This window comes from Leiobunum rupestre, chromosome 4 (assembly GCF_980474605.1).
Source record: "Leiobunum rupestre chromosome 4, qqLeiRupe1.1.hap1, whole genome shotgun sequence".
In the NCBI taxonomy this organism is placed as follows: domain Eukaryota; kingdom Metazoa; phylum Arthropoda; class Arachnida; order Opiliones; family Sclerosomatidae; genus Leiobunum; species Leiobunum rupestre.
The window spans coordinates 70,848,250-70,863,856 of NC_143387.1; the positions used below are offsets into that span (position 1 = coordinate 70,848,250).

The 15,607-nt window shown below is 37.2% G+C and overlaps 1 protein-coding gene across 1 annotated transcript in view; it reads right to left on the reverse strand.

Annotated features, from left to right (window-relative positions):
- LOC149948919 (uncharacterized) overlaps positions 1-11,221 on the reverse strand; it is an 84,277-nt gene extending 73,056 nt beyond the window's left edge. The window contains exons 1-2 of the mRNA XM_090171187.1: positions 10,678-11,221; positions 3,277-3,354 (exon numbers count right to left, since the gene is read on the reverse strand). Of these exons, the coding sequence (XP_090027313.1) occupies positions 3,277-3,354; positions 10,678-11,221 (622 nt within the window). The remainder of the gene's footprint in view (positions 1-3,276; positions 3,355-10,677) is intronic.
- Positions 11,222-15,607: the final 4,386 nt, after the last annotated feature.

The window sequence follows — 15,607 nt, forward strand, 5'->3', positions numbered from 1 at the left end:
GCGACTGACGGCTAAATGACGGAATTTGCAGTTACTTTAAATTGTCACCAGGGGTCCCGTCACTTGGACTCCCCCCCCCTCCCCTAAGTGTCATTTATTGAGGAAGCGCTCCCAATTTTGAAATAAGGCTGCTCCTTTAGTTTCAACCTAAAACTACTAGACTTTATAAATAGATTCCGTATTAGCAGAAGTAGATAATGACAGAAGTATATGACGTATCTCTCCCTATATACTGCTAATGGTATTCGCGTGGGTGGGTTTCCCTTTGATTAAATAGATTAAAGACATATACGCCTATATTTAAAAGCGAGTAAAAATGTCGCCCCGCCCTGCGAAATTTGAATTTATATGACAACGAATTTCCTGTCTCGCCAAATTTCGGTTTCAAATCGTCCGCGTTTCAGACTACGAGAGTCGAAATATCAGTTTCTCATTGGTCTTTCATATGAATTCAAATTTAATAGGGTGGGTCGGCTTTTTTACCCATCTTTTAATATAATAACAAAACAATTATAATAATCAGCTCGGCTAATCACCCAAGGTACCACCTTAGGCCTAAGTCATCGAGCGACTTTTAAAGCCATTAATTCAGCATATAATAACTTATTAAAACTATTACAACAGGGAAATGTGGTTTAAAAATATATAAATATTCCTACGCAGTGTATTTTTTAAATTTTACAGTAAAAGTCGTTTGATAAATTGGGCCTAAAGTGGTACTTTTTATTATTATTACTTTATTGAAAATGTTGTACTTTTGGAGCCGTAAATTGAAAATTTGCGAATTTAGAGGTTTTATTTTAATGGCCTAGATGGTACTTCTCTCGTCAGAGGTATATCATATACTTCTGAGTCTATGAAATATACCACGCCTATTGACTTAAAATATAAAAATTACTAACTCGGCGTACATAGTAATTTAATAATAAATCATTTACATAATATTTACATTTATGTAAAATGTAGAAATCAAACTACTTAGGGATATTTACTAGTTTACTAACCATATTTCCCTGGTGTAATAGTTTTAAAACGTTTTTCATATTTGGTTTTCTAGCGAACCGCATTTTGAAAAACATTCACGGTATTCTGGTATTCTTTCTAGCGTTTATTAGAAAATGCATTCGTTAAACAGTCACCGATTTCAAAAGTTCAAAATAATTTGATTACGAAAAGTTTATTTCATAATTATCGCTTTAATATAATTAAAATTAAAAAAAAACCAAAACGAATACATTGGGGAAGAAACGCCAAGAGATGGCGTTAGTAGTTCCAACTCCCGTAAATTATCTTATCCCTGTACGCAGCTGCGATGCGGTTACAACACTTCTACAGGCATAGAGTCGGTCAAAATACAACCGTTGGAATACGTGATATATAATATATTCAAAAACGTTTGAAACCCACATAGTGACATACTATAACTATTACTAAGCACAGGGTTGCCACAGATCTTCCAATGTCTCTTCGATTAATTTTAAACCAATTTTAAAAATTCCTGATTTTCAAACCAATTTTAAAAATTCCTCGACTTTTAATGATTTTCAAACCAATTTTAAAAATTCCTTGACTAATTTCCTGATTTTCAAACCAATTTTAAAAATTCCTCGACTTTTCCTGATTTCCAACCCAATTTTAAAAATTCCTCGACTTTTCCTGATTTTCAAACCAATTTTAAAAATTCCTCGACTTTTCCTGATTTTCAAACCAATTTTAAAAATTCCTCGACTTTTTCCTGATTTTCAAACCAATTTTAAAAATTCCTTGACTTTTCCTGATTTTTAAACTAATTTTAAAAATTCCTGGACTTTTCCTGATTTTCAAACCGATTCTCAATTTTTTAAACCAATTTTCCAATCCAGAAGTTTAAACCCATTTTCAAATCCTATGATGTTTCCTCGACTTTCAAGCCAATTTTCCAACTTCCTAAATTTCGCTTGACTTTTAAGCCCATTTTCAAATTCCCTGAATTTTCATCCGACTTTTAAACCCATTTTCAAATTCCTTGAATTTTCACCCGACTTTTAAACCCATTTTCAAATTCCCGGAATTTTCACCCAACTTTTAAACCCATTTTCAAATTCCCTGAATTTTCACCCGACTTTTAAACCCATTTTCAAATTCCCTGAATTTTCACCCGACTTTTAAACCCATTTTCAAATTCCCTGAATTTTCACCCGACTTTTAAACACATTTTCAAATTCCCTGAATTTTCACCCGACTTTTAAACCCATTTTCAAATTCCCTGAATTTTCACCCGACCTTTAAACACATTTTCAAATTCCCTGAATTTTCGCATTACTTTTACATCCACTATCAAATTCCCTGAATTTTCGCATTACTTTTACATCCACTATCAAATTCCCTGAATTTTCGCTCGACTTTTACACTCATTTTCAAATTCCCTGACTTTTCACCCATTTTCAAATTCCCTGAATTTTCACCCAACTTTTAAACCCATTTTCAAATTCCCTGAATTTTCGCCCGACTTTTACACTCATTTTCAAATTCCCTGACATTTCGCCCGACTTTTAAACCCATTTTCAAGTTCCCAAACCCTTCCCGCGTACATAAAATATGTAAGTGTCCGACCCTTCGTTCCTTATATAATAATAATGGTTTTAAATAGCGTGCTTTCGCGCAAGGATTATAGATATCTTTTAAAACGCGTCGAATTAAATACAGATACGTTTCGGCGCAAGCCTATTACGGATGAATAAATGATAAAGGGAACGCGAAAACATCTTCTCCGTTGAAGAATTGACGAGCAATTAGTAGGAATGACGTCCATTTTCACACGATCCAGTCCACCTTCCCCCATCTGTCATTAATCATAATTTCTCTCAGAGTCACGGACGGACGGACGGACGGACGGACTATGGACCAGGAGGCGGTTGCGAATCGAGCGCGTGGCCAGCTCCCTCTCGCTTGAGCTCTGGAAAAACGGGTAATTTCGGGGCAACTATCTCATTTTAGTCCTCGGCACTAACGCGATCCCTGGAGGAAACTCCACCAAAGGAGGAGAAAAAATTAATTCGATCGAAAACAGCCCGTATTTTGGGCACACTCGCGGTTAGAAGCCTAACGTCGACGCGCGATTTTATTTAATAACGCGTGGGGATATGGTCGTTTGCGCAGGAGCGTATATTTGTTTACGGATTGCGCGTAAAAGACGCCATTTAATTAGCTAGGAGTTTGCGGTAATAGCTGATTAGCCAGAGTTGTTGCGGTTTGTCCGCGGGTTGTTGGGGGGATAATGATGAAAGTTGCTCTTACCGGCGTTAGAAGAATGAGGCGAGACGAATTCTTGGCTGGAACTCCCGCTGCTGAAACGGTCGTAGTGCCAAAAATAATCTGAAAAATAAAAATAAAAAGAATTAATGTTAAATTTCATTGTTTTAGTTTTTTTGCTCATTAGCTCGGATTCAGATTTTTTTAAATGGAAAAAATAAATTTTAATGTAATAAATAATAAATTTATAAACTAAATTAATTTATTAGAGAGCCGGTCTCAGTGGAACCTTTACCATTCCCACCCATTCCCGATTAAAATTATCACGACCGAATGGAAAATCGATTCCTAACCATTCCCGAAATTCCCATTTTCACTTCAAAGTATCATTACCAGATTGAAAATCGATTTGCAACCATTCCCGATTTACATCATCACGACCAGATGGAAAATTGATTCCCGACCATTCCCGATTTACATCATCACGACCAGATGGAAAATTGATTCCCGACCATTCCCGATTTACATCATCACGACCAGATGGAATATTGATTCCCGACCATTCCCGATTTACATCATCACGACCAGATGGAAAATTGATTCCCGACCTTTCCCGATTTACATCATCACGACTAGATGGAAAATTGATTCCCATTCCTGATTTAAACTATCAAAGACCAGATGTAAAATTTATTCACGACCATTACCCAAATTCCAATCCCCGATTCAAATTATCATGACCAGATGGAAAATTGTTTCCCGACCATTCCAGAAATTTCCATCCCCGATTCCTAATTTCAAGACCAGATTGGAAGTCCCATTCCCGGTCATTCCCGAACACAAAAGCACCTTTTCTATCCATTTTCGAAAAATAAATATTTTAATTATTATTATTTTTAAACCTAATTTTGTGTTTTATTTGTGAACTTCACACATTGTCCGCTACGTGGCTCTATGTAAACTGAAAAAAAAACTAATTTAAATTTACAAGTTTATAATAATTGGTTTTTAAATTAGTACTCAGAAACAATTGTCAATTAAGTTATAAATTTAGAATTGAATGAAAAATTCAGGAATTTGTAAAATTTCAAATATCATAAAGATAGAAACTTCTTCTATTCGCCTAATTTCGTTACACTGACTCGGAAAAACTCATTCTTACCAACTGTATTTTTATTTTTCGAGGGGTTTCTGGAACTCATTTTTGCCTCAACTGGGAAAAAAAATAAATTCTGGAAGCCACGACAGAACAACATTAATAACTTGAAAAACCGCGCAATCGCCCTAATGAGACGATCATGAGACCACTTTAGGGCCATTAAGGAGCGACGGGCCCCCCGCGGGCCACTCGACGGGGGCAAAATGGCCCGAAAAACAAGGATCAGCCATGTTACGAAAGCGGCGGAATTGGGCGCCCTATTAAGCTCAATCGAAGAAAATGGTAATAAAAAACCGTTTCTATAAAGCCATCAAGCTCCCCACCCTCCCGCCATCTCGCGGCGACCGCCATCAAAGGCCCTTCGCTAACGGGCAATTGGGTCTTCTTGAAAATGAGCCATTCGCCGCCGCGCTGTCTCCGGACACTATTGACAAACGCCAACGAGAAGGTAAAGTAAACGCCTTTTGATTTACCCCGCCAAGTTTCTGGTAAGGTTACGGATTGAGCGACAATTTTCCAGTCCCTTGACCATCCTCGGATTGTCCTTAAGGTTAACGGGTCAACTTCACCGTTGCAAACGGGCTCGTACCCGCTGCCAAGTAAGATGGGAAAATTGGGGACAACTTAAAGACTTTTTGGAAGTAAATGTAGCGACTATGGCCGAACCTTTTCCAGACGATTTAATCGGATGCGCGGGGGGATGTCGAAGGACCCCCCCCCCCGCGAAACAGGGACCCCCGCGTGCTGCGACAATCGTCGTCCAGACTCAATGACCTTCGCAGATACTAGGGGTCAAGTGATGATAAACGTCTTGGAAATACGATAGTATTACGAAAGTATAGCATAACGAGACATACATTTATGGATATGGCGCTTCCAGCCCACACATCGGTTTAAACTAGTATTAGCAGAAGTGTATAATATTTATCTTACGATATAAGTATTCCCTATAGTTCTGATGTTAACCGCTTGAAACATGTACCTTCGCAAGCACCCGCTGATTTTTTAAAATTATTTTTTTGGAGAAAAAATAGTGCGGGGCGAATAAATTTTGATCCCGCCACCGAAATGTTTTTGAGATTTTCTATGCAACTTTTTTTTTCCTTCAAAAACATTTTGAAATTTTTTTTTTTTTGAAATTTTCAAAAGGGGTGGGGGGGATAATTAGCCCCTTCGCGCCACCGAAAAAATTCAACGCCTCCTAGGAATTTTGAAAAGTCGGCGCAACTCAAATTAAATCGGCGCTATGCTCTATAGGCGAAATTCACGAGTTTCTAAATTTATTACATTAAGTAATACCACGAATCCATACCTCTACTTGGAATGCTTATCGCGGTAGATTTTCGTCTCGATGTGGCTGACGGTTTTTTTGACGTCACTATGTTAACTTAACAAACAACAACGTGTGAGGGGTTTTTTTCTCTCGTAGGCGGGGCCAAAGCCGTCAGAGTGATCTTACCATACGCGATACGGCAGGATAAGCATTCCAAGTAGAGGTATGGATTCCTGGTAATACTTATTTCTACGCTGTGTCATTTTAACATTTTACATGCTTAGGGAAATTAATAAGTGCGGTAAACGTTGAGCCGTGGTAAATGTTTCATTTGAATGGCCTGGGTGAATATTTTTCTCGTAAGAGATGTATTATAAACGTCTGGTTGGAATAAATGCGAAAATATTGAGGAATTTTAAAATTAATATATACTAATTTTAAAACTGATATAAACTAGTGTAATTAAAATATACACATATATAGCTTCTTCTCAGATAATTATAGAAACATAATAAATTTAATATGATACGCTTAATCAGTGCCGTATTTCCGCCTAGGCCAACCTAGGCCGTGGCATAGGGGCCCATCCTTGGAAGGGACCCCTCCAGTGACCGTAATTACTGTATTCGAAGGCATAAATCTATAATATCAATCGTAATTTATATTGGAGAAATTCCTAGGTAGAAGATTTTGTTTTGAAATTACCAAATTTTCTGCCTGGCAGTTTACGGATGCAGCCTTAAATCGCAATGTTGCGTAATTATCGCGTATTTAGTCGACGATTGTTAAGAGCTTTTATTTAGTAATATAACCGTATAACTCAGACTTCTACGCTGAACCAGCGAAATTCAGGCACAGAATAGTTCCAGGGATAAGAGTAAAGTAAGTAAATGAAAAGGGGGCCCAGACTCCTTATCTGCCTCTGGGCCCAGGATCTCTAAGTCCGGCCCTGCGCTTAATACGATTTAATACCTGTAGGTCTCAAATTCTAAAATAACACCCTTCAGAAATGGATCAAGTGTTTAGAACAGTCAATTTTACATTGAGATTCGATAAATTATCATTATTCTGTCAGAGTAAACGTTATATTTTACTGTTGAAAGCGTTACAATTTTCAATAAGCCTTGACTGATCCTTTAATGATACAACTCAACATTCGTGGGTTAAATAAATTCCACGATGCGAATTCGGTACAGTACTTCATTGAAAATATCGGCAGAACATCTGATTTTCGAAAATTGCAAAAAGTAGCAGCTATACGAATTCAGAAAAACCATGCACATGTCTTCAATAGTTCTTTTTATAAAGTAACGTGGCCTTCTTGTTGAAATGTTGCTCTTACGTCACAGTCTCTTACTTTGACAAGCCTACGAGCCCGCGCTACAGTCGCGAGGAATATAGCTTTTTCTAGAGCGCGTGCAAATCGCTCGTGCGAGGAATACACTAATAAAGCTGGGTCTTGTGACGTAAGAGCAACATTTTAACAAGTTGGACAAGACCACTTTTTATTTTATAAAATCAACTATTGGGTGGTTTAGAAGCATTATAAGTAACATAATACCAATAAGTATGACACTTCCCATAGTTTAAATGGTAATTTTCTGACAGAACCTCTTTTCGACACTGACACTCACTCAGCCGCGACTTATAGACACTAGTGGGCTCTGTGCTGAGAACTAAACCTTGACTGCACAAAGATCTGAAAATCTGTTTGGTGAAAATTTTCTCTAATTGACATACTTATTGTTATTACGAGTATACGTATATTATCAAATATATCGTCTCAATATTTCCCCGCAAAGTAGAAATTAATTTTAATTTCAGATAATTAGATTGTTAACTATTCATTTAAATAAGGGGGTTTAATTCTAATTGGGGACCCACAATAACTCTTCTTAAAGAGACAATATCAGATTATCCTCTAGTATTGCTGTAGCCGGTTGCTCCAAAGGTTCCAATATTGCCAGCTCCATTTTAGCGCTGCTTGGTGGTTATTTAGCGGAGGTAATTGCTCAAATGGTTTGGCTCTTACGTGGGCAATATTTAAACATTATTATCACATTTTCATTTAAATTTAATTGGGATATTTGTACCTTATATCCTCCGAAAATATAATTTCCTTTTTATGTCGCGTATTTTTACCACTAGATGCGCTTATCTTTTATAATTATCTATTAATATTATCTAGTAGATCTGATTAACTGACACACTTGGGGTAAATAATTATGAAGCCAATAAATCTAAAGGCGACCCAACCCCTTAAATGTTAGTTTCCCTGTACGATATAAATAAAAACTATTTTTGTCCATGGAGACTATATATCTGTTACTAAATTTACAATTATGTGTATAGAAAAAAATTGGTATAAATATTTATTTAAAGAAAGTGCGTATATAAAAAAATTGGGAACGCTGAATCTTGACTTATGTCGACCTGAAAAAATGTGATCATATTGTATAGTACGCATGTGCGTAGAACAGAGCCTTTGTAAAATTAAAATAAGTAGAAATTTTAATCGAGTTCGAAAGCTACTGTAAAGATTTGAAAAAATTTTATACTAAAATTTGAAACAGACATGCGTATTTCTTAACTACAGTCCCCTGTGTGAGTTCACAAGTGGATTTCTAAAAAAGTATTTTTCAGCATAAGGCATTATTTTATAAATTTAAATGGAACGAAGTTGAAATATACAGTTTTCACTACACGGTTGATAGTTGTGACGATATTACTAATAACAGAATTTATGAACTGAAAAAAAAAATTTAAAGGCCTAGGTTTTTCTCGGTTTTTTTCTGCCTGTTCCCATTTAAATTAACTTAGTGGAGCACAAATAGCCTGGTGGTAGGCCAACCGCTGAATATGTTGGCCTAATTGAAAGGGGGACAGGCAGATGAAAACCTAGCCCTTTCAGAACGTGAACACCATAGCTTATAATAATGAAATTAATCTGAATAATTGAGATTTCTCGATACATTTGAAAAAAGCAAGTTCCTATGAAATCAACTCATTAATCACAGTGCACTATATCTGAAAAAGAATTAAAAAATTAATCCATTGAGTCAGTTTCCCTCAAAAAAGCCTTTGAAATTAACGATGTCATTTGAATGTACACTATTAATTTATGTACGTGAAATTTCAGTGGCGTATTCGGGGGTGGAATAGGAAACATACCCCCCCCCCAAATGTAAGATTATATGAATAAAGTGTATTTATTATTTTTCAGTAAATTATGTACGTGGGTTCATAATAATAATTATTAATTAATTAATATTAATAGTTAATAAGCCAAACCTAGTCGTTGGAATGTTCATAATAATAACACGTTTTCAAAACACCATATACGCGTGTAACTGTTCGTTCGAAATAATTGAATTGTCACCAGAGCGTCAAGTTCCACTAGATGGACAATTAGCATCTGGCTAGTTTATAATATATCTCTTACTTCATTAAAAAAGGCAGGTGCCAATCGACGCGAATTTATCACCAAACCATATACCAATGAAAAATGTAAAAATTACATTTTCCATGATCTGCAAATCATATTTCCGTGATGTAATAGAGGTAAACTGAGAGCAAAGCTTAAGCAAGTGGCGTTTGAAATCAATTTTAATATTTCTTTAACCTTCGTTTTATTATATTTTTCGTTATTATTATGATTGCAATTATTTTAGATATTGAAAAAAGTTCTTTTTTATCAAAACGGGGTTTTATATTTGCTGGATTTCTGCTCTGAGGTAGCGCCATATAAATGATATAACTTAAAATCAGCGGGAGCTTACGAAGGTACATGTCTCAAGTGAATAGCTTTAGCCTTATAGAAATATTAAGAGGGGAAGTCACGTAAGTAATCAGATGTACAAATCGTGTGTGCTCGCGGCAAATCACTTAAGATATTTATTATAAATCTCTCAACAACTGAGCGCTCAGGGTTAATCTCTCAAAAATTGTGATAAATCACTGGAAAGCTCTGAAAAAAACTGTGAGAACACACTACAAATCTGAGAACCAATTGTGAGAACTCAGTGGAAATCTGAGAACCAATTGTGAGAACTCAGTGGAAATCTGAGAACCAATTGTGAGAACTCAGTGGAAATCTGAGAACCAATTGTGAGAACTCAGTGGAAATCTGAGAACCAATTGTGAGAACTCAGTGGAAATCTGAGAACCAATTGTGAGAACTCAGTGGAAATCTGTGAACCAATTGTGAGAACTCAGTGGAAATCTGAGAACCAATTGTGAGAACTCAGTGGAAATCTGAGAACCAATTGTGAGAACTCAGTGGAAATCTGAGAACCAATTGTGAGAACTACTGGAAATCTCCGAACCTATTGTGGGAACTCACAGTAAACCTCAGAAACAGTTCTGATAATTCACTGTATGGCTTCGGAAAATTGTAAGAACTCAGTTTAAATGTCCGAATCTATTGTGAGAACTCAGTGAAAATCTCAGAAACTATTGTGAGAACTCAGTGGAAATCTCAGAACTTATTGTGATAACTCAGTGTAAATCTCTCAATAAAATTTGATAAATTACAAGAAAGCTCTTAAAAATTGTAAAAACTCTTAAAATCTCAGAACCAATATAGTGAGAGCTTACTGGAAATCTCAGAAACAGTTGTAAGAACTCAGAAAATTGTGAAAACTCAACGGAAATCTCAGAAACAGTTGTAAGAACTCAGAAAATTGTGATAACTCAACGGAAATCTCCATAACATTAAATATAATCATTAGAATCTCTCAAAAAGTATGAAAACTCAGTAAAATGTTTGTGAGAACCAAGTGGAAATCTCGAATAAATTGTGTAAAATCCCGGTTTATTTTTGAAAACCGTAATCAGGTGAACTAAAATTTTTCTATTGATACTTCTGTCTAAAATGCTATTATATACTTCTGATTATACCTTTTATAAAAACTGAGGATGTAATGCCAAACTATGGGCCACGCGTATTGATTGTAGCGGATAAAAGTAAGGGAGAGAGTTTGAAAGAGAAAGTGTAGAGCGTGAAGGGTCTCACCTGCGGAGGCAGCAGCCGCGGCGGCGGCGTCCGCCCTAGCACCGTGCAGTGCCGCCTGATGGTCGTAGCCCAAGAGGGGCATGGAAGGCACAGGTCCCATTCCAGCCACGGCGGGCATGTTGGCGTGCATAAAGGCAGCGGTGCCGAAGTACACCCGGCCGGCGTCCGGGAACCCTCCGGCGGAAGACGTCGGCGCGTTGCGGGCGGCCGGGTTGTACGGAGACACCGTCGAACAGGGTTCCGACGAGCCGGGAGAAATAAGCGACGCCGACGACACCCGTTGCACCGACGGCGACGGAGAAGCGCTGTTCGCCCCGTTATTCGTATTATTGTTATTACTATTACTACTACCGTTATTATTATTACTGTTGTTGTTATTATTATGGTTGTTGTTGGCGTTACCGAGTCCTAGTAGCTCGTGGATGGCGAACGGCGAGCGTTGCGGTAACGCGGCGGTCGGCGGTCCGTGGGCGGCGGCGGCGGCCGACGGTAACGTCCGGTGATGGTCCCCGCCGCCGTGCAGAAGGTTCATGACGGACACCATCGGTCCGAACGGGTTGAACCCGGCCGGACCTCCGAAGTCCAAGCGTAACGGCGTCAGATCCGATATGGCGGCCACCACGGACGAAAATTACTAAAACGCTAAATGAACGCGGAACCGCGAAGACGCGAAATCCACCGACGGATGGACTCGCGATTGCCGAGCGAATTTCAATTCCGGATTTCGACGGACGTCGCTTTGATATTTTCGCGTCGCTGTAATGAAACACAAAGACGCGCGGATGGAGAATTTTCAAAAACGCGTTTGTCAAATTGCCATGATCGGGACGAAGCTAGGCCCGCGAACTAAACCAAGCCGAAGTTCCGAATATAATGGAAGCCTCTTCTTCAGCCAAGGAGGAATTCAATCATCGGGGAAGGAACAATCTTTTTTTTTTGCTTTTTTCTTTCGTTACACCCGTTAAATTTCTCTTCGGCGGGGTAAAAATTGGGAATAGAGGAGGGGATGACAAAAATAAGTTTTGATTTCTGCTCTCTATCCCGCGCGCGTTCCCGCGGGGAGCTTAGGCCACCCTAAAATAAATACGTTAAAAAGTTGCGCCTAAGCGGGATGCGTGCACCGAGTTTTGCGTTTCTTCGTATACTTCCTCCACACTATTCCCCCACGAAGCATCGTGCGTTTCGCGTCGTGCCGCCCTCCCCTTCCAGCCCCCCCCCCCTCGCCCGTTAAATTCCCCCCCCCCCCGTTCTTTCGGGATTGTCGGCTCTTACTCGCAATTGGCCTCCGTTCGCTTTACGGTAGGAGGAGTAATGGATGAATTTATATAATAACGCGTTAAATAACCACGCCTCCTCCCTGTGTCTCTCCCCCCACCTGCCGCTCCCCCGCGTGCCCAGATGTGACGTTTTATCTCTCGCGGGAGGAGCTTATATTGAAGCGAAGCAACTAGGATTTCTTAAAAACGCCGGGATCAAGATGTTTTCGTATTTTTTTGCTCTACGGGGTGAAAAATAAAACTAGCTTATGTACGGTCTTTTACCTCGAAATGGCGAAATTCATCGCTACGATTTAGCTATTCTTATAATAAGAGTGTTATTGTTGTTAATATTATTTGGTATATTTTCGCCGGATTTGGGGGGGGGGGGGGAATCAAATACACATCTTCACTATGACAGTCGAGGAGAGGGGGGGTTCAAACCTTCGTAATACGGTACGGTGCAGACGCCGTGATTGATGCGCCACCTATTATCAGAAATGAGAAATGCTTAGTGTGTGATTTCCTTTTCTAACGTTTCTCCAAAAGCAATAGTATCGGCTTTCGAAAAATTGCTGTAGATGGCGCCCACATCAAGATTGTATTTAGATATTTTCCCTCATGCTCGAAAAGTAAGCTAAAAAATCCAATTAGCAACAGTATAAGTACGTTCTTTCCTATTTGCGACCGAAACGATTCTAGGTGGCGTAACGGCGCTAGCTTCTAGGAGGTTGCACCTATGATCTATCGTCTGCTACAATCAAATTATATAGATTTTTTAAATAAATAAATTGTGAATTTTAAAACCGTTTTAAGTCTCTTTTCATTTAGTTTTTCACAATGTGCTTCTCTTCACTTCACTTCAACTTAAATAGTCATAAGAGCGTTTTTTCTTTAAAAAAAACTGATCAAAAAATAAGTAAACGATGCAAAAACTAATAGCGTCTGCATTAGCCGCAACCTATCTAGCTTTCAATGGCGAACCAAAGGGGGCGTACCGATAGTATTCAGTAGCGAATATATATATTTTTTCAGTATTGACAAACAGAGTAATTGTTTTGGCATAACCTATTCAGTGTACACTGTACAATAAGTTACTTAATATTAAGATATTTTACAATAGGAATTCATCGTTTAGTGCACCGTGTTCTAGTCTACGGTTAATATCAAGAATTAAACTTTTTTAAATTATAATTATACAAAAATTTAAATAAAACTATTAAACTTCTAAAGATTGGAAAATAATGCGTGAAAAAAGAACTGCATTGATTTTAGACTCAATTTTAACTGAAAACCTGAAAACGAAAGTATATAGAATTTAGGCTCAATTTTAATACAACAGAAAATAGGGAATTTAAATCCCAAAGTCGAATCGAATTTGGCTTCAATTTTAATTTAACAGAAAAATTGAATTTTTAATTCGAAACGCTATAGAAATTAACCTCTTTTTGATTCTGAAGTCTAGGTATAGAATTTAGCATAATACCAGAATTTGAAGTCTATTGAATTTAACCTCAATTTTAATTAAGCATAAAACCCGAATTTGAATCCCAAAGTCTAAAGAATTTAATTTCAATTTTTATTTAGCATAACACCGGAATTCAAAGTCTATTGATTTTACCTCAATTTTAATTACGCGTAAAACCCGAATTTGAATCCCAAAGTCTAAAGAATTTAATTTCAATTTTAATTTAGCATAAAACCGGAATTCAAAGTCTATTGATTTTACCTCGATTTTAATTAAGCGTAAAACCCGAATTTTAATCCCAAAGTCTAAAGAATTTTATTACATAGTTTGCATCCCTTCGTCATCAATAACGCAGTTCCAAGTATAGATATATGCACCAAGGATAAATATGTAATATTTGAGCAAGAATGAACCGTACAATAACGCCATTTTGCTGGTGTAGATTTCTTACCGCGATGGTTAACAGTTTCAATCGTCTGTTTGCTGATTTTAATTATTTTCAAATGATTAAGAATTTAGTTTCACTGTAAAAATGGTTACCTGGCTGGTTAATAATTGTTCGATTAGTTCAATTAGACAGAGAGACCGAATATGGTCATTTTATTCGATAGCGAAGGTAATTGTAAAAGTGATCACCACAAAGGCCCAATTTGATCAACTTGGCCAACCTCTTTTCGTAGATATTCCGGTCGTCATTTGCTATTTATTTAAATAACCCGGGTTTCAAATCTTATCTGGTTTTGCTTAGGCCCATAACGATATTATTTTAAAAATGAGATAACCAACAAAATTTTGTAGCTATTTAGTTTTTAACCCCCTCCCGGTTTCCATGGAGACCATAGGCCCCTCCCTTCGGTGCAAACTATGTAATACATACCATAAAACGGGAATTTGAATCCCCAAGTCTATAGAATTTAATCTGAATTGTAATATAACATAAAACCTGGAATTAAAATTCCGAAGTTTATTGAATTTATGCTCAATTTTAATTTACCATCAAACCGGAATTTGAAACCAAAATTCTATAGAATTTAGCCTCAATTTTAATATAACATAAAACCTGGAATTAAAATTCCGAAGTTTATTGAATTTATGCTCAATTTTAATTTACCATCAAACCGGAATTTGAAACCAAAATTCTATAGAATTTAGCCTCAATTTTAATATAACATAAAACCGGAATTTAAATCAGAAAGCCTATATAATCTAGCCATAATTTTAATTTAACAGAAAAATTGAAATTTTAATTCGAAAGACTATAGAAATTAACCTCATTTTGATTCAAAAGTCTATAGAATTTCGCCTCAACTTTAATTTAACAGAAAACCTAAATTGTAAATTTTAACGTCTATAGAATTTTACCTAAAATGGATAAAAGTAAATAAATAATCAGCTAGGCTAATACCCAAGGCACCACCTTAGGCCTAAGTCATCATGCGACTTTTGAAGCCATTAATTCAGGTGGCCGGGTTACAATGCGTAGGAGGGTGGTGGCAAGCCCTGCATGTCACGCGTTCGAGCCAACAGCTCCCTACACTCACTATTACCGTTAACCTCAACAAGTTTTTGTGGAAGGGGAAACCCAAGATCTCGGGGGAAAACCCCTTAAACCAGTGGGGAGAGAACTTGCAAACTCAATTTCAATTTCATAGAAAACCGGAATTTGAATCCCAAAGTCTATAGAATTTCACCTCAATTTTAATTCAGCGTAAAACCGGAATTTGAATCCCAAAGTCTATAGAATTTCACCTCAATTTTAATTCAGCGTAAAACCGGAATTTGAATCCCAAAGTCTATAGAATTTCACCTCAATTTTAATTCAGCGTAAAACCGGAATTTGAATCCCAAAGTCTATAGAATTTCACCTCAATTTTAATTCAGCGTAAAACCGGAATTTGAATCCCAAAGTCTATAGAATTTCACCTCAATTTTAATTCAGCGTAAAACCGGAATTTGAATCCCAAAGTCTATAGAATTTCACCTCAATTTTAATTCAGCGTAAAACCGGAATTTGAATCCCAAAGTCTATAGAATTTCACCTCAATTTTAATTCAGCGTAAAACCGGAATTTGAATCCCAAAGTCTATAGAATTTCACCTCAATTTTAATTCAGCGTAAAACCGGAATTTGAATCCCAAAGTCTATAGAATTTCACCTCAATTTTAATTCAGCGTAAAACCGGAATTTGAATCCCAAAGTCTATAGA